We start from the raw sequence: 26267 nt of genomic DNA on the forward strand, positions 1-26267 counted from the left end.
CACAATGCTTTAAAATTCGCAATTTTTCAACTGCTATATATTGCTAAGACTTACCTTGACAGGAATATTCCTATCTCCTTCCAATTTATACCAGGCACTATCACCACTCTCGTCTTCACTTCTATACTCCATACATTTCTCCCAAACTTTGCGAGGAGGATTTAATCTGACCCAGAACCAAGCTGATGCATGTTTTGTTATTGTACCACCATTTGTTGCCTCACATTCTTCAAGACAGTAAACATCTCTTCCACCACGTGGTCCATAACATGCACAACACTGAAATACCGTGTACCACAAAAAATTATCCTTGAGTTTTTAATCGAGTAGACGGGTTTTTAAAGGAGACGAAAGTCGTACACTTAGAAAGTTCTTTAAATCAATTGGCAAAAGTAGTGATCCTCATTATAACGGTGGATAAAATCACATGACTTCACTAAGCCTGACTCGTTCGCTACGCTTTGGCAAAACTCGCCCCACCTCTTAAACTAAATTTGGGGATTTGAATAAAAAGAATCTTACCTTTCCTTTATCGCAACCAAAAAATGCAGTTGAACCACTACTGCTGCTGTTTGCCTTGCTGACGTAACTGAAAATTAAAGTTTATTAATAGTTCAGTCCGCAGCTGAAAAGACCTGCAACTTTGAGGCTTGATCATCTACACATTTCCCAACAATTATGATTTTTGCCACTTCACTAGATGAAGGTAAATTCTGGAGGTTGGAACGGTCTTAATTTCGAGTGGAATTATACACACTTTAAACACATTTGAAGTGTGTATAATTCCATTTCGAATTAAGACTCTTTCAACCTCTAGCATTTCCCAACATATTTAGATCATGCTTACCTGAATCCCCCAGAGAAATGAACCTGAACTGGAAATAACCAATGATAAGCAAAACCATATGGACATGGTTGTTCCAAACAAAGATTCATCATTGTCTGTGAAAATGTTAAGATAACATGTAAAATGACGTGGAATTCGGATATAACACGCATGTTGTTTTAAAAAGGATTTATACAAGTCACTTTGCTATTAAACCTTGAAAATTTTAAATTTTGTATTAATTCCGGTAATTGTCAGTTTTCTCTTTGTATGGTAAAATGTCGTGCTTCCAAATTTCTTTTCCGTTGTTATATTATATAACGCATTTGCAGTTGCATGAGATAAGAATTTTATTTGTAGATTTTTCACGATTTAAATTTCATACATCTCGTTTTATATTAATTTGAAGAAGCTGCTAACACAGGAATCGGAGCCTCCTTTTTAGTTATGGGAGCGACAAATTCGGCCTAACTAACGTGGATACCCTTGAAAACATTTTAGCTCTAGATGACAAAAGCAATATCATCGCACAGAGGATTGGATCGGAGCGGAGAAATGTTTCAAATTGAGAGATCATTGGAAATTCGTCAATTTCGAGGATAATTAATAACCTCATCAGCTTGACAGCGCAATTTTCTAGCTACATTATTGTTCATGTTTCCAACCTTAATTTTCTACAACTTTAATTGATTCTCAAATTGTCCTTTAATATTTGGCCCGACTTGGATAAATATATGATATTATTTTTCTTGTTGAACTTGTCCCCTTTGGGAGAGTTTTTACTGTTTGGAATTAATTGATACTAAATTATCTCACCCAGCCAACTTTTGCAGAAGGAAAAGAATACGGTCCAAATATTGAGCAAGAGAAATCTTTCGAAACAATTTCACCCGTCATCAAATCTTTGACATAAGACACATCTCCAACACCAGGGAAATTGTTTGGACATCCTCCTTGATCGACGATCATCAAATTCTTTAAGACACGTTTATTCTTAAATCGAAATGCCCTGAAATGAACAACAGTTTTATCTCCAAACATTGATCTACAAAATACACTTATATATATAAATTATATAAATCAAATGTTTTATTCATATCCCTATAATTTTATATTGTCGATATTTTATTCCGATGCCTGGTCACCATTTTGGAGATTATTTCTCTGAAAAATATGTATTATATAGCTGCATTAAATTAAAACACAGGTTGCTCCACGCTTTCGAATAAGCTAATTACCAGTGAGCCTTCGTCTTTTCCATGTCATCATCCGAAGCAACTTGAATTCTGAAATCCAAAACTGAAACATCGCCAAACTCACTGGACCAGTGTGGATCACCAAATGGTTGAACAGTTTCATTATTTGATGGGACGCCCCATGTAACAGTGCCATTTATGTAACCAAACAATATATACCCACCACCATCTGTTGTCATGTCACAATAAACCTGGATTGGAAAGGATACATGTAGTTAAAACTATATATACAGGGTGTATCAAAAAAAATGTCCGAAATGTAAAATTTCCGTTTTTCAGGATATTTTGCAGAATTTGGCAAATTTTTGTGTTCCTAGAGATAGATAAGACTTATCTGGTATACCTAGGCCAAGTTTGGTTTTTCATTAACAAAATTATGTTACCGGGGGGGTGGTTCCTTTCCACTGATATTGAGAGGGCTTGCGCGCGAAAATGTAAAGCTGAAATTGAGGTATTATTTAGCTGTCTAAAAGTAGGAAAGCTTTTTAATAAACTGTCAAAGTTTCAGGAAAAATAATGCAAACTGGGAGCAACGCGCGACCCCTAAAGGTGCCGAATATTTCATTGCGCGCAGTGGATTAAATGCATCGTTGATTTTAGCGTGACCGATCTCATGTAAGGCTGGGCAAATGAATGAATTAAAGTGAGAAACTGAACACAAAAACAAAGCGATTTATTGGTGATGTTAATCCTCAGCATGTCCACCATTTCATTCTAAGCAAACTGCGGCTTGTCTGAGCATACTAAACACTGAACAGCGAACCATTTGTCTGTCCATTCGCCTAGATTTGCCGGCGGTAGAGTAGGCGATTTGCAAGAAAGAATTTCGAACGAAATGGATAATAGGAGGCAGGACAGACAAATGTGGTTCGCCGTTCAGTGTTTACCATGCTCAGACGAGCCGCAGTTTGCTTAGAAAGAAATGGTGGAAATGTTGAGGATTAACATCAAGAATAAAAATCTTGTTATTAAATCGCTTCGTCTTCTTGTTCAGTTTCTCGCTTTAATTTATTCATTTGCCCAGCCTTGCATGAGATCGGTCACGCTAAAATCAACCATGCATTTAATCCACTGCGCGCAATGAAATATTTGTCACTTTCAGGGATCGCGCGTTGCTCCCAGTTTGCAATATTTTTCCTGAAACTTTGACAGTTTATTAAAAAGCTTTCCTACTTTTAGACAGCTAAGTAATATCTCAATTTCAGCTTCACATTTTCGCGCGCAAGCCCTCTCAATATCAGTAGAAAGGAACCACCCCCCCGGTGACGTAATCTTTTTAATGAAGAACCAAACTTGGCCTAGGTATACCAGATAAGTCTTAACTATCTCTAGGAACACAAAAATTTGCCAAATTCTGCAAAATATCCTGAAAAACGGAAATTTTACATTTGGGACATTTTTTTTGATACACCCTGTAGTATGGGAAACAAATTGTTATAGAAGTATACTTGATGGGAGTTGTTAGTGTGAATCGTTTTAATCAGTGTATAAGTTCATGCATAAAAGGTTTGCAAAGGTTGGGCGAAGGGCGTCAGATCTTTTGTTTGTCAACCTTATGACCACGAAAAGTTAAGCCGAGTTACCTTTTTTGGTATTCCTGCATTGAAATTCACCCAATAATATCCATCTTTCGATTTTGGGTTCTTGTTCAATATATCCAGGCAGTCGTAACCAGGATTAAAAAATTATCCGGGCGGTTTGGAGTCTATTAGAAATATTTTGAAACTGGAAAATTTTATCACGGGTAAAAATAAAGTAATTGAATTGCATTTCAATAAATCGACACTCACGGTAACAACAGTAACGTTTTATACTTTGCAGTTTGTTTTACTTACTGTCAGTCGTCTTCCAACTAAAAACTTCATCATCTTCAGTACAAACTAATATGGTATCTTTGTTCTCTCGATCTTTTACCAATATGAGTTCGCCATGATTTGATTTTGAACAATTTCCTGGATCATGATTTTTTCGGACTGTCAACATCTGTAAAAAATTATTGGGCCTTTGAAATAAAAAACTATTGTATAGTTTTCTTCTTGTTATTGCAATATGTTTTTGAGATATTTACAGTGATTTCGTTAACGGTTAAATACAGAGACGCCATCTGAAATATTAGAGTATTCATTGGTGTTGTACACGATATTTCAACATTCATTTACTTTTATATCGGGTCTTTCCATTGGTTCTCTCCCATTAAGACTTAAGTCGCTAATTATAAAATTCTATACTTTCCTTAAACACAAAAAAAAATACCTTAGCGTTGAACAAAGAAAGCAAGACCAGTGCTGCAGTAACAATCGCAATTTTATGCATCTGAAAAGAAGTTATTGCATATAAGCATTGTAAAATATTTCAGCTTGATGATTTGCTAATTACTCGCCCAATTTCAAACTGTCCAAATGTTCGTGCTATATATATCAAAATATGACCTGTTACCAACTTAAGAGCCTGAAGAGACAGCAAAGTCACGTGTGTGACCAGAAAATCACCCTATATCATCAAGTTTACATTTGCTTCTGTTATGGAAAATTCGAAGAAATAGCGTAGCGATTCTAAATTACATTCATACTAAGTACCCTAATAGCTACATATTTTATTCAAACTGGCAGCTAAAGAATGTCTGAAGTTTCTTAATATGTTAAACCCTTGTCGCGCTTCTATTATTTTTTAACTATATTCAGTGTGTATTTGTTCGCACTTCATTTGCTGTATATTAGTATTACACTTTTTTCAACTCACACCGTCTGTAAAATTGTAATTCACAGCAGTCAATCAAATTTAAGTAGTCAGTTCTCATTTTTCTCATACTTCAATGACATTGAGTTTCAGGGCTGGTTTTCATTTAGTCATAATTGTTCGCAAACATGTCAAGATGGCTGATTTATTAGAATGCTGCAGTGCAGTCAACAATATTACAAGTTTCACACAGAGAATGACACGCATATCGAACGATTTTCCTCAACAGTATTTCGTTTAAAATGACCTGTTCAGGACAATTACGACTGAATCAAACCTAGTATGAAAACTAAATGAAAATTCCATCGCGCGGCGAAATACTAAAAGTCAGACTACTTGACCTCGCTTCAGTTTCGTAAACAATCCTTTGGTATTCTCCTCTTCAAGTCGGGGATTTAGGTGACCAATTTTTATTTGTTTTGGGAAAGAATTACCAATCAAGAGTTCTGTTTATTATACATTTTTTTGCGAGCGAGAGAGTGGTGAAATTTAATACATTTTGCAGTAAATCTAGATATGTTTTAGTTATATATTAGTTTGTCAATGCATGGTGGAACCTTTAGCCTGGAAAAAATTATTACAATTAATGGAGATGGCTATTGTTAATGATTTCCCGGGTTACGTTCGTTAGTTTATTATTACATGAATAAATTTGCTTCAGAAAAACAGCCAGACATTGTCGATCGTCTATCGTTGGTGACATATGACTTATATGATATGAGAGCAAAGCTTTAGTTTGATATCTTTGTTAACAAAATCAAATTTACCTTCACTTCTTTAAGCAGAACGAAAATGATCGAAAACACCAAAGATTCGAAGTAAAAACAAAATGAAGTGACCAGTGCAATGCTTTTGAATACTGTGTTTTGAAATTCTATATATGTGCGTCATTGCAGACAGAAATTTAAAACTCTTCTACTCGCCAATCTCGTCATTAAAACAATCACCGACGACGAGTGATTAATTCAGTCATCACATTGCAACACGGGATTAATTTATTCACATTGATTGAACTTTTGTCCGTCAATACGAAAACGTGGTTAATAATAAGATTAAGCTTATGCATGTATTATATAACGACTGAAAGAGTTGACAATATTAAACGGATGTCTTCTAATTCTATACAACATTAACGCTGCAGGTTTTACGCGGAAAAGATTTAAAAAGGATTTATCAAATAATTTGACTTCCACTTAAATCTGTTCCTCGTATAGTATGAATGTATGGTATTATTTTTGCAGTTTTAGTGTTGGTTATATAAAGATATATAAAATGATTACCTGCATTCTGAATGCGTTTGCATGGTGATGGCAGTAAAATCGTAGTTGCTATTGAATACATTATAGATAAAAATCTCTGGGCAGAATTACCCCTCCTAAAATTATCAGTCCATGAATTCTTCGATTAAAATGGCAGAAATGATGGACTGAAGTCATTACGCACGCGAAATATTCCTCAATATTGTGGTATTACAATACGAATCACGGAGGAGTGAACACATTTACATATTTTATACATTAACATATTTTTGTGTTATGTTTATAGCCTGGCGAACTCGCTGAGAAGTTGATTTAATAAAATGTTGGACGGCATAAAGAAAATGCCGTTTTACCGAGCAACATTTACATTTGTATTAGCTCTGCTTAAAAAATCCTATATTTTCATCATATTTGAGAGATAATTACTTTTACATATTTTTACATGGATCAATATGAGATTGATGCACAGATACAAACTTAAGAAACTTACCGTTGCCCTCTTCAAGGGTACACTCTATGTGTGCGTCGCGACCTCTGGTTGATATTCCTCGACCTCCAGTTGGCTTCCTCTAAAGTCTAAATATTTTTGGTATAGGTCTAGGTTTATTAATTAATGTTGTCTGACAAAGTTTAAGCGACATGACATGGCCATTTTGAATACGAATTCTATTAACTGTGACTAACCGCTGATAGACATCGGGCGCATGTCCGCTTTTTTTGATGTGTGTTATAATGCACCATCAATGTAATGCACAGGAATGGTTGATTGGCTCAGTTGGATGAGCTGCAAACGTAAGAAGTTCTTATGGTGTCCGAAAAGGGCCGCCTAGTGGGGGAGGGGAGAAAGGGACATTTTGCTCCTGGCCCACAATCTGAAGGGACCCTGAACTTAAGAATGAGCCTAAAATAATTAAAAAACCTTAAAAATGTATGGCTCAGTGTATTATTCACAAACTGGTAGAAAGTACGATCGAGTGACAGTCATTGTTATTTTATTTCTATGATACGATGATATTGTCAAGTTGTCCAGCGTTAGGAGGTGAAATGTTACTTGAACTGAGAGGCTTTTAATGTCAGTTCGTGTACCAATAGTTGCTTTCTCAAATGATTAAAAACAATATTCACGTCCCAAATAGACTTGAATCTTGAAGGGCGGTCGAACTTCGAAAATAACCTCCATGAACTACAGGGTCTTGGCCAAATGGGATTGTATTTGTTTAAGTTTGAGTAAATTGCTGACAGGGCAATGCGTGTACAGTTCATTGGACATAAGACAAACTGGAATTTTCTGTGTTGCAAATATAAAAGTGGTGTAATGAGAGTTGAGAGGATAATGAAAGGGGTTGTTTCGGTAGGTTTCGGTAATATCAATTACCAGGATGCTGGTGGCCTATTCCTGTATAATTTTTTGAAATACTTACGATTCAAGGTTACCTTATTTGAGATTCACGCTAATGGCAGAGCTTTTGAACTCGCAGGCAGCCGATATTCAACAGTTAAATAAAAACATATTTCTGAAGCGTTGTTGGAAAATTTAGACCAATAATTTGTGAAAGTCTTCGGCACTATTTTTTTAATGCTGTAGCGTGATAATCCATGACCAGAGCATTGAGAGGGTAGGAAAGGTGAATTTTGGGGAAGACGCAGGTTGCATCACCTAAACTATAAATAATCTAAAAACGTTTTCTGAGGGACATATACTTCTAAAAACAGCTTTTAGCTATTCTTATAGCCCTTGCAACCCTTGGTCCCGTGGAAAACGTTCCCTTTGACCCCCTGACGTTCCCATCACATTACAATTTTCTTGGGAGAAGCTTCATCTGGTTGCATCGCAGGGGTACTTATTGGGCATCACGCTTTGATTCATAAGAGCTCGCGTTATTTATTTTGCTCCGATAGCTTATTATAAGCTTTAAAAGCACTTATTTTTATTTATGGGGCCTCGCTTTTTGGAGTGACGTTATTTGATTATGTGGCTATCAGGCACCACGCATGCGCAGTGACAAAACAACTGCCCAGGTCCAAATCTTGGTCAACACAATCTTCAGTAACATGGTTATGATGTACTAGTGCTATCGATAAGTTTGCTTTCAAGACAGTACAGAAACGGGATCCATAGACCTCCGACATTCCAAACAGACACATGCCCTAAAGATTATCATTTATATTATATTAATTTCTATATTAATTATTCAAAAAACTGCAGACGCAGCTCCTTGGGTGTATATTGGAGAGCTTAAGCATGCGACGTTTTTGTCAACACGGACGTCACGCGTACAAAATTTTGGCGTTATAGATAGCGTCAGCCGTTTTTGTTTAAAATCAGAAACCGCAGTCCGTGCAGTTTCCCGTCGTAGATTTTAAGCAAGAACGGCTGACGCCATTTTTAGCCGTTAAATTTTGTACGCGTGACGTCCGTGTTGACAAAAACGTCGCATGCTTAAGCTCTCTATTGCTAAATCGGCAACGCGGCGAAATTGGCAAGGCTTTCGGTGAGCAGCAATTGAAAATTCATATAAACACAAATTTCTCCGGTGTATGGTAAAAGTGATGTAACATAGAAATATATTTGTTCACCGACATACAGATACAAACAAATTAGCAATTATCCGATTCCGTATTTGAAAATACGTTGACATTTCATATACGACATAGGTCTATAGAGCGCACAGTGCCAACCAAAAATCTGAGAAAATTATTTAGTGCCCTAGGTTATCTTCTCAGTATCGTATTACTCCATACATATCGTAATCCTGTAACGCTGATTGACATCGATTTTATTCTAGGGCTGAATTTCATCTTGCCTTTTCGTGTGGAAATACCGAATTTTTTTATGTATCTATCTCATTTTATCGGTTTCTAGATTTACAGCGACCTTAACCCACGATTTGGCAGGCATCTTTCAACACAGTACACATTATCATTTATATTATATTAATTTCTATATTAATTATTGAAAAAAGTTCAGACGCAGCTCCTTGGATGTATATTGGTAAATGGACACAGCGGTGGAAATTGGTAAGACTTTTGAAGAGAATGAATTGAAACTTCATATATAAAAAAAAACTTAGTGTATGGTGAATGTGATGTAACATAGAAATATATTTGTTCACCGACATACAGGTAGAAACAAATTAGCAATTATCCGATTCGGTATATTGCAAAATACGTCTCTTTCATTGACATTGCATGGCACGACATATAGGGCGGTCTATAGGGCGCACAGTACCAACCAAAAATCCGAAAAAAATATTTAGTGCACTAGGTTATCTTCAGGCATGTCCCAGAGATTCCTATGATAATGAAAGAAGTCGCAGATTATTATTACACTAACTCTGCTGACGAAAGACAATTAGATTAAAACGTCGAGAAGTGTTTCTGTCTGTTTTAGGCAGGTGTTATACCACATTTGATTGGAAGTTGTTTGAAGACGCTGCTGCCACGTTGCTCGTGGTTATGTTGGAACGAACCTTAAATTAACTTTAAATTAAATCTGGCATGAGGTATTTGCTACATTCGCCATTGAAAACTTGATTGAATTTGAGGGCACTTGTTTTCTTGAATGCGGAGGAGTCAGTTCAAATCTACTTTTCGCTAACTAATAAACATTGATAAGAATAAAATTATAGCGTTTAATCATAATTAAATTAATATAAAAAACAGTGATCTGCTTTATATACCTTTGATGACGAGTTTCTATTCAGTGTTATAACATCTCCTGGTTCAATTAATTGATTTTAATAATAAATGAATATATAAATGAATATTTATTCAGCAACGAAAAAGTGTTTTTTTAATTAAAAATGCACTATAGCTTTAACGGACCCACAAATTTAAAGCGTATGATTTTTGAAGGTTGTTTTCGACATACCTGGGGCCCATTTTTGTCTCATAACCAAAGTCCGCGTAAGTGTCGCTCCCGCCAAACTGTGCGGGATCTTGTTCTGTTATTCCAATCCCATGATCTGCTCTACCACAACCACTTCCACCTCCACCAATCATCATCACTGCAGCATCCGCAGACCACTCACACCAAAACCCGATATAGTTACTACTTTGAATACCACTGCTGCAACTATGCATCCCAAATCCAGTCGTGCTCTGATATAACCCGCCATATTTAATCGCACAACTACCCAGACATTTGTTACTCGACCAAACAGCTCCATTACGAAAGTTTCCAAAAGAAGTGATAAACTCACGAAATGTTTTTCCGTTGAGACAATTGTTGGTTGTTTCTAACAGAGCTGTGTGAGTTGGGTCATCACTTCTGGTAATTTTTATGTTATTCGCAGGTGAAAACCAAAAAGCTTGGGATATCATGTCCTGGTTCAACGAAGGATCCGTTGTTCTTCCGTAAGGTGACGTTTTGTCAAACCAGAAATTGGCATCTTTCATCCAATTTTTTCCGTCGTTGTTTGAAAAACGAGCCACAAGCTTCCAAACACCAGGATTCAGTGCCTATATACATAATTTAAAATTGTGGTCTAACAGTTTTCATTTCCTATTTCTAATACCTATTAATTGCAAAAATTTCACCGGCCGAAGTTATATATAATATTGTGGCGGCTTTCAGCTCGATTGAACAATAGCAGGAACTTTTTGGTTAATTAGTGGTTAGTTATGACGCGGTAACTAGTTCCAATTTGGGACAGGTAAAGGTTTGCACAATCTTGTTTTTCGCGCAGTTGGTATGTGTATTCGTCGAGAAAACTTGTAATAAAAGTTTCGAACAAGTTTTCGTAGCTCATCCATCTGTTCGAACATCTCGGTTTGTGCATCGTTCGCCTTGACAAAGCGGGACTGTTATGTAAGTTTATCTTTTACGATTGTTATTTAGTTAGTTGGTAGTTTCTCTTTTAGTGTGTTAGTCTCAATAATTGCATGATAAGATTGAGCTGTTTTAGAACATGTTTTGGTGCATGTGATAGGTATTCATAATCTGTATAGCTTATTATTCCTTTAGTTTAAGATACAGTTTAGTAGTTTTAGCTGGTATAGTAATTAGGAATGCATGAACTTAGTTTTATATATTCGTTATTTCAGTTTACGACAACTATATAATCGACAACTTTAATGATTCTCGAGGAGTAAGGTTGTTACTTGGTCAAGACTAATAAATTGTTGCCTGTAAAATATATCCCTGAATTTGTTTCTTCGAACTCTAAAACGTCGTGACGTAGGCAAATCGTCGTCGTTTCGAACAGCTTGCGCTGCGGCCGTTACAAATATTTTACATAATTTATAATCTGCGCATAAACAGGAGAACTTAAAATAATAGTGATACTGTGCAGATATATTGGAAATGATATGTCGGAACGTGCATGTCAAAGGCTATTTATTTTCCTAACAGTTGGGTAATCGTCTTAAAAATGGTCTGGATAGTGCATGTAAAAATTTGATCAAAATTGTTTAAATCAGACATCACTCACAAGACGAAAACCCGGAATAGCATCTAGTGACGTTCTTCGCAACGATTCATGGTTTAAACGCAAAACATAGTAACAATATTATGAAACTATTTAGCTACCTGCTATTAGTAAAGTTTTTGAAAAAATGCAGTACTTTTTTCCATTTGGGTTTTTGATCGTTTTATTTAATATATCTGCTCTTTACTATGCGCAGCACAAATGAGTTGGACGAAGGCGTTTTTTTGGAATTCTAGAACCTTAATGCAAATCCTTGTACCAGTTTGGCCAGATCTTGTATTTTTATTACTATGGATTCGGTCCGTTGAATGCACATAAACAGCCTTACATGATTTTATTTATTACCAAGTCTATACCAAGAGGGGCAGTCTAAATAGACTTTAAACAGCTTTGGTTATAAAATATTCATATATAGTAACGCTTCCTTGTGCCTTAAATAGGGATGACGCAGAAAATAATTACCTCTTTTTCGAAGAAGCCACCATGTTAAGAGTATATAAGGTCAAAGATTTAAACGTCAGGTTACCTCTTGATGAAGACACTAGACCGGAGTGTCAAAACGTTGGGTGGTGATGTAATATCTGGCTGATTATTTTTTTATTACCCTAATTATTTAAGAATGACGATAATAACGATGGATTTTACACTTTGTTCCTCTGAAATTTATTAACTTCTAGAGAATATTTTCGAGAACTGTGGGGAGCCAATATACTTGTGGGTATATTATTTTAAGTATTCATGTGATATTGACCAACTTATAAAATGAAATTTCCTACTTTTTCCATATTGGTATGGGGCTTCCCATATTCCTTTGCAAATTTTAATACAATAGCGATATACTGAATTTCAATATTTGGATAACAGGCTGGTTCGTAGGAGGTTGGTTAAAGTTAGTCTTTGTTTTGGTAGCCTGCAGGCCCCATGGGGCCGGTTGTTGAAAGCTGTGTTAGCGCTAACGCTGCATGGGTTAAATTTTAATCCAGTGTCTTGGTTTAAGTGCTTCCGAACCACTGTTCGCTTCAAAACCTTTAAAAAAATATGGCTTTGTCGACGGTCCACAAAATATTTATAGAAAAAGATATTCAACTTTGTTGAAAAAAAAATTAATGTAGAGATTTGTTTTAACCCAGGGTCAAGCTAACCGGCTTTTGAACTAGCGATTAAAAAAATAATGTAGAGATTTGCTTTAACCCAGGGTTAACCGGCTTTTGAACAACCGGTCCCTGCGGAGCACAAATAATGCCTGGCCGTGCCAATAAATCAACTTTGGTGTAAATGGGGGGCTTATATTTATTTATTGCATGCATGTTGGAAGAAGGTGTTTTTTACCTTTGAACATAACTGGTATAAGAATAAATTTGCACGGAAGTTGCTAACAGAATGAATATTAACGGAAGTATTTAGCCAGTGCTCAGTAAGTTTCTCTTGTATGCTGTATGCTCAATGATTTATACTTCATGATTTTTTAACGCAATATTATTTGAACTGCTTTATAATTACCTCCAAGTATCTGGAATTCTTCACCGTTTCTATATAATTTTAAAAAAGAAGGAATAAATGTTAATCGCATGTTGGAAAAGCAATAACTGAGTGATTCATAAATATTTATTGACTTACGATCTTTCACAATTGCCAATTGCCCATTAAGTTGCGACACACCTTGTGTGATCTGTAAATTATTTTCATACATATAGCTAGATATAATTATTGTATGAAGAATTTGCAGCGCGGGTAAACTTAAATTTTGGGGTTAAATCTTTTCTTCACAACCCTAAAAGGTAAAAATGCAGGGAGAATAACGGGCGAAAGTTGGATTTTTTAACGACTATCCAAATTTTAATCGGTGCTCTAGTGAGCGTCAGTAGCGTCATTGCTTAGATGCAAAGGCTTTATCCTTATTATGCTTAGAGATGCAAACGCTATATGATTTTAGTTTCTAACTTTCACACCTTCAAAGTTTCCGTCTTCTTTGCCGTCGCTATAATTTTGAGGGAGTTATTTTAACTCCTAAAATAGGAGTTACGGAAAAAGGTACAGAACAACTCACTTTTTGGAGTTAAAAGTAACTCCAGATTTGGAGTAAAATATTAACTCCGTTTTTGCAGTCAAAATAACTATCATTTAGGGGTTAAAATGTAACTCTTAAAAAGGAGTTAAGCAGTGGTAACTCCACTATCGGAGTTATATTATTTCTACTTTCAGAGTTCTGATGCAAATTGTGTTTGTGTATTGGATTATTAAACTAAAAACATTAAAGCGAAAGGTTCTCGTAATGTCATATTGGTAAATTTATCTCACAAAATTTCTTATTATCAATTCACATGCATTTGTATAATATTGTGAGTTGTATATTTGAAAAGACAGATCAATACAAAAGCTCTGAATTGCTATATTAATTGTCTGAAAGGATCACCTTTTTATAGCCCACTTTTAAATAATTCTAACATCAGTTGTTGCTTTTAACCTCAATAATACTCTTCCTATACCCTAAATTATGAATTACTTCTGAAAGACTTTGATTACTGTAAATTTTAAAGTGATAAAATGACCTATTTAATATTGATTTTTGCATCCGGCCCGCTTGAAATGCATCCGGCCCGGTGTGAAATGTGAATAAAACGGCCAAACCAAAGCAACGTAAGGCTAAAATGTGTAAAAACCTTTCCGGAAAAGACTAAAAGTATGTTAGAAATAAAAAACATACCCGAAAAACGTCTTAGTTTGGATTTTTTACTCCTTTTTTCGCTGCATTTTACGTTGTTTTTCTAGTCGATTTGCCCGAATTTGCCGTGATTTAGTTGCTATGGTAACAATATCTGCCATTTCATTGGCTGTTTCCCGACTAGGATATCCTTTTAAGGAGTTGTTGACGTATAAAAATTCTGAAATGGCTTGTAGCCTTGTAGATTGCAGAAATTATAGTTTTTATATAGTTATTTGCTAATTTTTTTGCTTTTTTTGTGTTTCATGAAGTCAATAGTGTAAAGGTAAAAAAATAAACACGTTATATACCGCAGCTTCAGCCCGGAGGCAAAAATCTGTCCTCTCGGTCTCGAAAACTTCCCTCGGCCTACGGCAAAGGTTAAAAAATAAACACATTATATTTTACCGGCAGCTTCGGCCCGGATTACCGGATACAAAAAACTGTGCCGACGGTCTCGAAAACGGAAATAACGACCTCACAGCCAGAAATAACATATATAATCAATAGATCATCGTCAGCCCTGCCATTTTTCCCTATTTTATGGGGGGAATGGCTTTTATATACAGATGAACAGAACAGCCTTATAAACTTGAACTTAAAAGTTAAATGCCGTAGGAAGAAACTTTATACATCGGGATGAAGAAAGCGATATAAGTTAAAATATAGGGTTTAGAAGTCAAATTATATTAGTGGCACAAACATTCGTAATTTTTACAAGCCTTTTCCGCCTTTTTCACTCCAGAGTTAAATCAATTCACGTTTATAAGACTAAAATTTATAATAAACTATTAACCCGCTCCTCTTGTGCACGCCATTTTGAATTTTATTTAACTCCAAAAAGAGAGTTGAATTTTTATCACCCCCAAAAAAGGGTAATAGGTGAGTCAAAATAACTCATAAAAGAGGGTTAGATTGCTTAACTCCCCCAAAAGGAGTTAATTCTGCATAGTTAATAAGGTCTAAAAATTATTAACCCCTCAAAGAGAGTTATTTTTACTCCAAAACTATAGTTAAATTTTTAACTCCACTAAAAAAGGATAATGGGAGAGTTAAAATAACTCCCTGAAAATAACAGTGTAGGAACAAAAGCGAAATACTAAATTTTATTTGCCTTTTGGTAAACAGAAACTTTGTCACTTATTAAAATTTAGGACTTACTACTCTCTAGTTTGTCTACTCTTTCTTTCACTGTTGTTTGGAAATCTCGTAATTGCTCCGACACAGTGTGCATCATCTATATAAGTTAGGAACATAATGACTCAGTTATTACAGCGTGCCAGTATTAAGGTTTACTGTATTTTGATTTGTGCATGATTTTCGTATTAATTTTCAGCAAAAATTAGGTCATCTTATATGTTTGTAGTGACATAGTTATGGAGTTCATCAATAAGCGATAAAGATTTACACTCCCCTCAATTACCCTAAAATTACCCCCTCAACAAGGAGAGATTTGACCTGGGATCGGCCATCAAAAGTCCTAAAGCGAGATTGGACACAAAGGCGGACGGATTTTTGTTACGTGGAGCTGCTGCATTTTTCGACGTATGCGTGTCACATGTAAACCCCAAACATAACCAAGGCCGGTCAACCCAGGCAATTTCAAAGAACATGAGAACAAAAAGAAGAGAAAACACCAACAGAGGGTTTTAAACGTTTGAATGGGCTCTTTTACTCAACTCGGTTTCGGAACCAATGGTGGAATAGGACCTGAACGTCACAAGATTCTTATTCATTTGGCGCAAAAATTAGCAGAAAAAGGTCACGAAAGACTACTAAATTATTCATACAAATTTATTCCTATAATGATAGTAGGTTTAAACATAACATCTCTTCCCTCTCTGGAGTTGAAAGCCCAAATGTCAAAATCTATATGTAAATTTCTAAATTAAAACCAAGTTCATATTAAAGTATCACGCATTTTTAGAGTTTTCTTCCAATTTTCATAAATTAAATTTAGTTAGTAACTATTACATGTTGATACACCAATACACAATTACATAAATACACTTGTCCATATTGTCAACTTTGATATCTATCTGGGGTTTTTCTTACTCTTCTTAGATACTCTTCTCGGGCAATTAATGCGGTGGCTGGCGGGGTTTTGGTTGACGTGTCAGGAGTAGCGCGATAATTCCGTGAAAACTTGCATTTCTTACTTCCAGACTTTGTTGTTGGTACGACGACTGTATGGAGTAACTTTCGTGTGTGCGAAACCTATAAATGTTTTGCAACCTTTTTAAATTTACGACTGCTAAATGGAAGACCATGCACTATCGTACCGCAATTCTTCAGGTATTCCATACTTAGAAAATATCTTATCCAGGAAAGGTATGACAGCATATGACCTGATCAATTCCACGATTGGGAACCTTGAATAGCCGTCAATGCAGCGCCATGCTAAAATCTATACTCAACTCACTCCATGGTGCTTTCTGTAACTGAGACATCTGTGATGGTTCTCTCTCATTTCGTGGTGTTATTACGTGACAAAAAAGCCAAGATTTCACTTTCAACCAAACGACTGATCCTAGGAAACCAAACTTCCTCGCGTATCAAGGCTTTCGTTTTAACTATTCCAATATGACCCTAGCTCATGGGCAATATCTATAACTTTCTCTCGTTTTCTTTCAGGAATTACAATTCTATGTTCTCTCAGGACCAGATCAGGTAAGCTACACAGCTCATCTTTAAACTCACTAAAGACTGAAAATCTGAGACGCCTCTTTTGAGTTTTCGTATGGCTTTCCCGACAGCTTGTATAGCGTTGCTGATTTAATACGCGGCCAGGTTCATTGCTTTAGGCGTAGAGGTTTCCGTAAGAAAGTTAAGGAATTGTTTGTGGTGAATAATTGTTTTTTGAATTGTTAAAGGTGATTTTTTGAAAAAACCAATCTGTTGTAGAAAATATATGTTTTACAAACGTAAACAAATATCTCAACAGTTTTACGGCGATTCAAATAAACAATGTTCTTGGAAAAATAAAGTTGAAAAACGTTCTAAAAATAGTTTTTACCTTGAAAATAATTTTATGCCAAACTTTTGTGCTTTTGCAGGTACAGTATTTTTGTCAAAATAACGTTCTTTTTCATCTGTCACTTTTGACATACAGAAAGAACTCGCCGCCATTTTGAAAAATCCGGAAAGGTGATTATAGCGCAATATTCCGAGGTCGCTCGACCAATCAGTGCCAGAATGTGCAATAGTCCCCTCTGTAATTATACTAATTAACAATTATTCGCAGAAGGGGATGTGATTATAGGGGAATAATTCCCCAATATTCAACGGGCCTAAGGCGAATAATTGTTTTAGTATTTTTGCACAAAAGAACTGCATTTGTTCGCTTATCTCTTTGTAAGAAACGTCCACAAAACGGTTAGCCGCCATTTCGCATTTTCGGTTTTGCCATATTCACCAGAAGGTGAATATATACGCATAATACCTCAAATTTGATTATGTGTAGGATTTGATATATTCTCTTGTGCAAAAATACTAAAATGCAATAAAGTGATTCACTCATTTCCATCCAGATGCGTCAATAGCGCTAATGCGTAGAAAGGGAACTACATGAACTTCTTATCTTTAGAAGTTTCAAACGCTATATAATTTATCATCTTAGTTTTTTATACCTTCAAAGTTTCCGACTTCTTTGCCGTCCCTATAGGTATAAAAGGAAAATATCAAATTAATATAAATGCCAATTGGTAAACAAAAGTTTAGATATTTATTAATTTTTAAAACTAACCATTTTCTAATTTCTCAACGCTTTCTTTCATTGTTGTTAATTGCTCGTACATCTCCAACACAGTGTGCGTGATCTATATAAGTTTGGAATATAATAATTCATAATAGATAAGATGGAATAAGTTAGGAACATGATGACGCAACTTGAACAACCCATTATTAACGCTTATTTTAATTTGTGATTGATCTTCCTTCAATTTATATGTTTCAGCCAAAATCCAGTCCAGTTATACGTATGTAGTAACATGGAATTCAATAAACGGTAAAGAATTACTGCACAAAATATGAGATATGGAAATGATTTATTTCTGCAAATACGGAATTATTATTAACATTTATTTAACGACGCCCCGACGGCCAAACGTTAGCGTTAGGTATGTGTGGATCGGGCTTTGTGATATATAGATATATAAATTGCCTTTACGCACCTTTTCCTCTTCAGCAAGAGTTTTCCATGTTTCGTTGCCTCTTAAATTTAGAGTTTGACTATCTTTCTGAAAGGCCAATAATCCAGTGACTGCCGGAATGTCCTGCAACTTTTCTACGACAACCACCTGAAAAATTACATCATGCTGTTCAGAGAAGAACTAATCAATTAAGTAGCTACGACGCATTGGGGATTGGGAAGATTCCCCCTGCATGATAACAGCGATTAAATGAGTGCGAGAACTCATTATTGCTAGAATGAATTTACGGCAGTAACAAGCAAGAATTAAAAAGTTTCGTACATCTTTGTTATTACGTTGGCTAGTAATGTGTGTTACATGCAGCTTCATATTTCGCGGGATAAGGTATTATTCTAAAAAGATTCGGAAAACTGCCAGAAATTACTGTAAGTGTCTTCAGAATACAGCTTTGTGCGCCGAAAAAATTTTCAGTTTTAACGCGAAAACCATGCATGTGAACGCAGTCTTTCTAAGAATTCATCATCATCATCATCTAGGCCTATTGCGGCAATGAGGCGCACTTTCTAACAATTAATTGCAAGCTATTCAAACACACCATACCATGGTGTGTGACAAGGAAATCTAACATAAGTATAATGTTGAAACACATTGCGCGTGGCTAGTCGTCTCGCTTATTACGATCTTTTCCACTATTCAAGACATGCGTCATTCAGATTTCAGATCGGTGTCATATGTTGTGTGCTCTAATTTTGTCAAAAAGGCCAACATTATCTGATCATGATAAAATTGTGTTTTTCAACGTTGACTTATTCCTAACCGCCCCGTGAAAGTAGGTTCGAGACAATCACGATTCAATCAAAGGATAAAAATCTGCCACTCCGGCAGCAAATTCCCACCGGCAGTCAATTCAATCGGGTATTGAGAACACGTGATTGTTCTAATTATTAACTAATGAGGAGACTGAGAACTAACGTCATCGCTATGTATTTCCTGGACAATTCCGGTCTCTGTTCGCAACTCTCTCTCTCATTGACAAGAGTATGGGACGAAATTAGCCCTTCGCTGGGCTTCGCAGAGTATGGAACGAAATTAGCCCTTCGGCCTTCTAGCCCATTAGCCGTTCCCGTTTAACAAATTATGTTACTTATTACAGCAGTGTGTAGCAGCTAGTGCATATAAACTGCTTAGTGCGTAGTGATAAGTAACTAACAAACAAACCACTTGGCCCACGGCACGTGACTTGCTCATGTGCGATTACTCAGGGAACGAATTAAAAAAACACAGTGAAAATAAAATTTCAGTAACCACCGTCAACTCATGGATCGAAAGCTTACGATAACCCCTTCATACATTTAACAATTTGAAAATGTGGGGAGTAGGAGGGTTCCTAGCATCCTTCCTGAGAACATTTTCGCAAGTCGCGGTGACCTGATTTCCGGCTGAATTGTGACACTAATTAATGTACAAGGGTTTGTTGAGAGATCATTATTAGCTACTTTTTTCTGGCACTGAACACCATCACTGGGCTAAAATATATTTACACTACGAGCGGGCGAGGTGAGGGGTCTTCTATCCCCCAGTTATATAGTTTTATATAAAGAGCGTGAGAACGATCAATAAATTGCGAATGTATCATTGACGAAAAAATGCCTCAGATCCACTTACCCCATCATTTATTAATGGTTCACTTCTTCCACACCTTCCCTAAACAGATCAAAGTGCTAATTATATGAAAGGTTTAATTTTGGATTTTTTCTATATATAAGTCACAATGCTTTAAAATTCGCAATTTATCAACTGCTATATAAGACTTACTTTGACAGGAATATTTCTCTCTCCCTCTAGTTTATACCAGGCACTATCACCATTTTCTTCTTCACTTTTGAATTCCATGCATTTCTCCCAAACTTTACGAGGAGGATTCAATCTGACCCAGAACCAAGCTGATGCATGTTTTGTTATTGTACCACCATTTGTTGCCTCACATTCTTCAAGACAGTAAACATCTCTTCCACCACGTGGTCCATAACATGCACAACACTGAAATACCGTGTGCCACAAAAAATGATAAATGAGTTTTTAATCGAGTAGACGGGTTTTTAAAGGAGACGAAGGTCGTATACTTATGAAGTTCTTTAAATCAATTGGCAAAAGTAGTGATCCTCATTATAACGGTGGGATAAAATCACATGACATCACTAAGCCTGACTCGTTCGCTACGCTTTGGCAAAACTCGCCCCACCTCTTAAACTAAATATGGGGATTTGAATAAAAGAACCCTTACCTTTCCTTTATCGCAACCAAAAAATGCAGTTGAACCACTACTGCTGCTGTTTGCCTTGCTGACGTAACTGAAAATTAAAGATTATTAATAGTTCAGTTAGCAGCTGAAAAGACCTGCAACTTTTAGGCTTGATCATCTACACATTTCCCAACAATTATGATTTTTGGCACTTCACTGGATGAAGATACATTCTAGAGGTTGGAAGGGTCTTAATTCCGAGTGGAATTATACACACTTTACACACATTTGAAGTGTGTATAATTCCACTCGGAATTAAGACTCTTTCAACCTCTAGCATTTCCTAACATATTTAGATCATGAATACCTGAATCCCCCAGAGAAATGAACCTGAACTGGAAATAACCAATGGTAAGCAAAACCATATGGGCATGGTTGTTCCAAACAAAGATTCATCATTGTCTGTGAAAATGTTAAGATAACATATAAAATGATGTAGAATTCGGGTATAACACGCATGTTGTTTTAAAAAGGATTTATACAAGTCACTTTGCTATTTAAACTTAAAATTCTTAAATTGTGTATTAATTCCGGTAATTGTCAGTTTTCTCTATGTATGGTAAAATTTCGTTATTCCAAATTAAACGAGTCTTAAATGTTATATTAACGCATTTGCAGTTACATGAGATAAGAAATTTATTTGTAGATTTTTCACAGATTAAAATTTCATACATCTCGCCTTATATTAATTTGAAGAAGCTGCTAACACAGGAATCGGAGCCTCCTTTTTAGTTATGGGAGCGACAAATTCGGCCTAACTAACATGGATACCCTTGAAAACATTTTAGCTCTAGATGACAAAAGCAATATCATCGCACAGAGGATTGGATCGGAGCGGAGAAATGTTTCAAATTGAGAGATCATTGGAAATTCGTCAATTTCGAGGATAATTAATAACCTCATCAGCTTGACAGCGCAATTTTCTAGCTACATTATTGTTCATGTTTCCAACCTTAATTTTCTACAACTTTAATTGATTCTCAAATTGTCCTTTAATATTTGGCCCGACTTGGATAAATATATGATATTATTTTTCTTGTTGAACTTGTCACCTTTGGGAGAGTTTTTACTGTTTGGAAAATTATTGATACTAAATTATCTCACCCAGCCAACTTTTGCAGAAGGAAAAGAATACGGTCCAAATATTGAGCAAGAGAAATCTTTCGAAACAATTTCACCCGTCATCAAATCTTTGACATAAGACACATCTCCAACACCAGGGAAATTGTTTGGACATCCTCCTTGATCAACAATCATCAAATTCTTTAAGACACGTTTATTCTTAAAACGAAATGCCCTGAAATGAACAACAGTTTATCTCGAAACATTGATCTATAAAATACATTTATATATAAATTATATAAATCAAATGTTTTATTTATATCCCTATAATTTTATATTGTCGATATTTTATTCCAATGACCGTTTACCATTTTGGAGACTGTTTTTTGAAAAATATGTATTATATAGCTGCATTCAATTAAAACACAGGTTGCTCCACGCGTTCGAATAAACTAATTACCAGTGAGCCTGCGTCTTTTCCATGTCATCATCCGAAGCAACTTGAATTCTGAAATCCAAAACTGAAACATCGCCAAACTCACTGGACCAGTGTGGACCACCAAATGGTTCAACAGTTTCATTATTTGATGGGACGCCCCATGTTACAGTGCCATTGATGTAACCAAACAATATATACCCACCACCATCTGTTGTCATGTCACAGTAGACCTACATTGAAAAGGACACATTCAGTACTATATAGCGAGGCAATTCATCGTGAGAGTATATGATAGGAAGTTGTTTGAGTGTGGATTGTTTTAATCAGTTTAAGTTCATACAAGGTTTGCATGAGTGGAAGGCGTTACCTTTTTTGGTTTTCCTGCATTGAAATTCACCCAATAATATCCATCTTTCGATTTCGGGTTTTTATTCAAGATATCCAGGCAGTCATAACCAGGATTAAAAAATTCTCCGGGCGGTTTCGAATCTATTTGAAATATTTTGGAACTGAAATATTTTATCACGGGTAGAAAACAAAGCATTTGCATTTCAGCACAACAACGCTCAATAATCGACATGTCTTAACAACAGTAACGATTTATACTTTGCAGTTTATTTTACTTACTATCAGTCGTCTTCCAACTAAAAACTTCATCATCTTCAGTACAAACTAAAATGGTATCTCTGTTCTCTCTATCTTTTACCAATATGAGTTCGCCATGATTTGATCTTGAACAATTTCCTGGATCATGATTTTCTCGGATTATCAACTTCTGTAAAAAAAATTATTGGTTTTTGAAACAAAAAACTATGGTATAGTTTTCTTCTTGTTATTGCAATGTATTTTTGAGATATTCACAGTGATATCGTTAACAGTTAAACACAGAGACGCCAGCTTCTGCAATATTAGAGTATCCATTGGTATGGTATACGATAATTCAACATTCATTTGCTTTTACATCGAGTTCTCTCCATTGGCTCTTTCCCATTAAGACAGCTATAGGTCGCTAATTAAAACTCTATACTTTCTTTTCGTGTTGATTTAGGCTTTAAACTAAACACAAAAAATACCTTTGCGTTGAACAAAGAAAGCAAGACCAATGCTGTAGTAACAAACGGAAATTTAAGCATCTGAAAAGAAGTTATTGCATATAAGCATTGTAGAATACTTTAGCTTGATGATGTGCTAATTAACTCTCCCGATTTCAAACTGTTACGCAATATATATTCATGCCTTATCAAAGGATGACCAGTTACCAACTGACCATGAAACGCAACCCAGCAACGTGATATAAATTTTTAGTTCAGATAAATTTAATGTTATAGGTCAAGTTCATATATGCTGCAGATATCGAAAATTCGAAGAAATTGCGTGGCGATTCTAATTGCATTTATATACTAAGTACCCTAATAGCTACATATTTGATGTTTCTAAGAATTTTGTCAACAAGTATAATGTTTTGATCAAAATATGAAAGGATAAGTGGAAGCTATATATTTGCAAAAACAAATTTCTTGCTGCATTAAAATTTCTTAAACGTTTAGTTACTTACACTACAATAATTATTACTAACAATTTAAGTAATATTGGGAAACATCTGCCAGAACATCAGCTCAATCAGATTGAGTTGAAAATCATAATGCCAGAATCTGATTTTCTTTTAAAAAGCTATAGAGTTACATCACAGATTTTGCTACAGCGAGAATTTTTTGCTTATATGCTTTTGTGATTGCAAATCGCAGCTAAAGGCGTAACTGTAATTATAAACCGTAGGCGTATCAATTTGTTCATTTTAGACTGGCAGCCAAAAGCTCGTCATTAATCAATATATAACACAAAAGAATGTCTGAAGTTTCTTAATATGTTAAACCCTGGTCGCGCTTCTATTATTTTTTAACTATACGAGTGTATTTGTTCGCACTTCATTTGCTGTATATTAGAATTATTATTTTTTTTTAACTCACACCATCTCTAAAAATGTAATTCACAGCAGTCAATCGAATTTAAGTAATCAGTTCTCATTTTTCTCATACTTCAATGACATTGACTTTCAGGGCTGGTTTTCATTTATAATCGTAACCGTTCGTCAACATGTCAAGATGGCGGATGTATTGGAATGCTGCAGTGAAGTCAACAATTACAATTTTCATACAAAGAATTAATCTATCCAACAATTTCCTCAACAGTATTTCACTTAAAATGACTTGTTCAGGACAATTACGACTGAATCAAACCTAGTATGAAAACTAAATTATGAAAGTATGAAAAATTCCATCGCACGGCGAAATGCTGAAAGTCACACTACTTGACCTCGCTTCAGTTTCGTAAACAATCCTTTGGGAGTCCAGGTAATTGTCGAGAGTCGAGAGTCGAGAGTAAAATGTCGAGAGTCGAGAGTAAAAGGTCGAGAGTCGAGAGTAAAAGGTCGAGAGTCGAGAGTAAAATGTCGAGAGTCGTTACCTATGCCAAGAGACTATGGTGACACTGTTTTTTTATCAATTGACGCTTTATGTTTCAACTTCCGACATGGATGCGTCAAGTGACAGAACTCGACGCACACCTTGCGCTTTTTGTCTCGTTTATGAAACGATCGATTCTGTCTTTAAAAGTGTTGCATAAATATAAAAAAATGTTGAAACGGTTATATTCCGATATTTTGAGCGGTAACTCGGGAAACTCGGGCGAGGAAAATGAATACCAAATGATTGAGTCCGAAGACGTTGCTCTGGCGAAAGCCCTAGAACGTAACGTAAATAAAATATATTGCGACTTGTTCATCAAACAAACACGCCTTTTTCACACTAGTTTCTTTTATAAACTTTTACTTTTAGACTTTTACCTGCTGTGATTGACCTTTATCTGAAGGGTCAGATAAAGGAAGCCAAGATCTATATAACACTTACAAACATCGCTGTCTGTGGCGTATTCAATGCAGGCATTTTATTTCGTGGAGGTCTACATGCGTGTGTGTCAGAAATGCTAAAACGCTCAGAAATATGAGTATATAATCTTTAACAGAATCGATCGCGCTTGATAAACGAGACAAAAAGCGCAAGGTGTGCGTCGAGTTCTGTCACTTGACGCATCCAGGTCGGAAGTTGAAACATAAAGCGTCAATTGATAAAAAAACAGTGTCACCATAGTCTCTTAGCATAGGTAACGTGCAGTGAATATAAGTAAAAGTAAACTTAATACATAAATAACATCATTTTGTGCGCGAAATCGACTCTCGACATTTTACTCTCGACTCTCGACCTTTTACTCTCGACTCTCGACCTTTTACTCTCGACTCTCGACCTTTTACTCTCGACTCTCGACTCTTGACAATTACCTAGACTCATCCTTTGGTATTCTCCTCTTCAAGACGGGGATTTACGTGGCGAATTTGAATTTCTATTGAGACAGAATTAGAAATCAAGAGTTCTGTATATTTTCTGCGAACGAGAGGGTAGTGAAATTTAATACATTTTGCAGTGAATCTATCTAGATATTCTTTAGTCATAGACATGGAATTAGTTTATCAATGCAGGAACCTTTAGCCTGGGAAATAAAATATTAGAATCATCAGAGATGCCATGGCTGTCGCCAGCCAATGAATTCCCATAATTACGTTCGTCAGTTTATTATTATATGAATAAATTTTCTTCAGAAAAACAGCCAGACATTGTCGATCGTCTATCGTTGGTGACATATGACTTATATGATATGAGAGCAAAGCTTTAGTTTGATATCTTTGTTAACAAAATAAAATTTACCTTCACTTCTTTAAGCAGAACGAAAATGATCGAAAAACACCAAAGATTTGAAGCAAAAACCAAATGAAGTGACCAGTGCGATGCTTTTGAATACTGTCTCTTGAAATGCTATATTTGCGTCATTGCAGACAGAAATTTAAAACTCTTCTATTCGCAAATCTCTTCATTAAAATAATCACCCACGACGATTGATTAATTTAGTCATCACATTGCAACACGAGATTAATCGATTTACATTCGTCAATACGAAAAGGCGCTTAATAATAAGATGAAGCTTATGGATGAAGAATGTGCATGTAGGTAATATAACGTCTGAAAGAATTACTCAACAATAAACGGATATCTTAT

At 35.6% G+C, this 26267-nt stretch overlaps 2 protein-coding genes across 5 annotated transcripts in view; both read right to left on the minus strand.

Annotated features, from left to right (window-relative positions):
* The window catches only part of LOC114526201, an 86788-nt gene that overhangs the window by 26107 nt on the left and 34414 nt on the right, over positions 1-26267 (minus strand). For 3 of the 4 annotated variants that reach the window (XM_028547718.1, XM_028547715.1, XM_028547719.1), the window contains exons 1-8: positions 4336-4397; positions 3918-4065; positions 3666-3787; positions 2065-2273; positions 1643-1835; positions 848-942; positions 523-589; positions 55-279 (exon numbers count right to left, since the gene is read on the minus strand). In XM_028547718.1, coding sequence (XP_028403519.1) covers positions 55-279; positions 523-589; positions 848-942; positions 1643-1835; positions 2065-2261 — 777 coding nt within the window. In that variant the 5' untranslated portion in view covers positions 2262-2273; positions 3666-3787; positions 3918-4065; positions 4336-4397. Of the gene's footprint in view, positions 1-54; positions 280-522; positions 590-847; positions 943-1642; positions 1836-2064; positions 2274-3665; positions 3788-3917; positions 4066-4335; positions 4398-26267 lie in introns of those variants that run through there. The other variant, XM_028547717.1, reaches the window with a different exon arrangement.
* On the minus strand, positions 9331-26032 carry LOC114526090. Its single transcript, XM_028547591.1, has 19 exons — positions 25920-26032; positions 23235-23294; positions 22789-22936; positions 22529-22650; positions 22183-22391; positions 21765-21957; positions 20968-21062; positions 20643-20709; positions 20174-20398; positions 20024-20062; positions 18380-18505; positions 17953-18025; positions 17837-17865; positions 15369-15444; positions 13456-13484; positions 13124-13175; positions 13007-13035; positions 9949-10538; positions 9331-9370 (listed from the first exon to the last, which is right to left on the minus strand). The coding sequence occupies exons 2-19, from the start codon at positions 23292-23294 to the stop codon at positions 9331-9333; spliced, it is 2202 nt and encodes a 733-aa protein (XP_028403392.1). The 5' UTR covers positions 25920-26032.

The sequence above is a fragment of the Dendronephthya gigantea genome, unplaced genomic scaffold, assembly GCF_004324835.1.
Source record: "Dendronephthya gigantea isolate DGI-Jeju-01 unplaced genomic scaffold, DenGig_1.0 000037F, whole genome shotgun sequence".
NCBI classification, from domain to species: Eukaryota; Metazoa; Cnidaria; class Anthozoa; order Malacalcyonacea; family Nephtheidae; genus Dendronephthya; species Dendronephthya gigantea.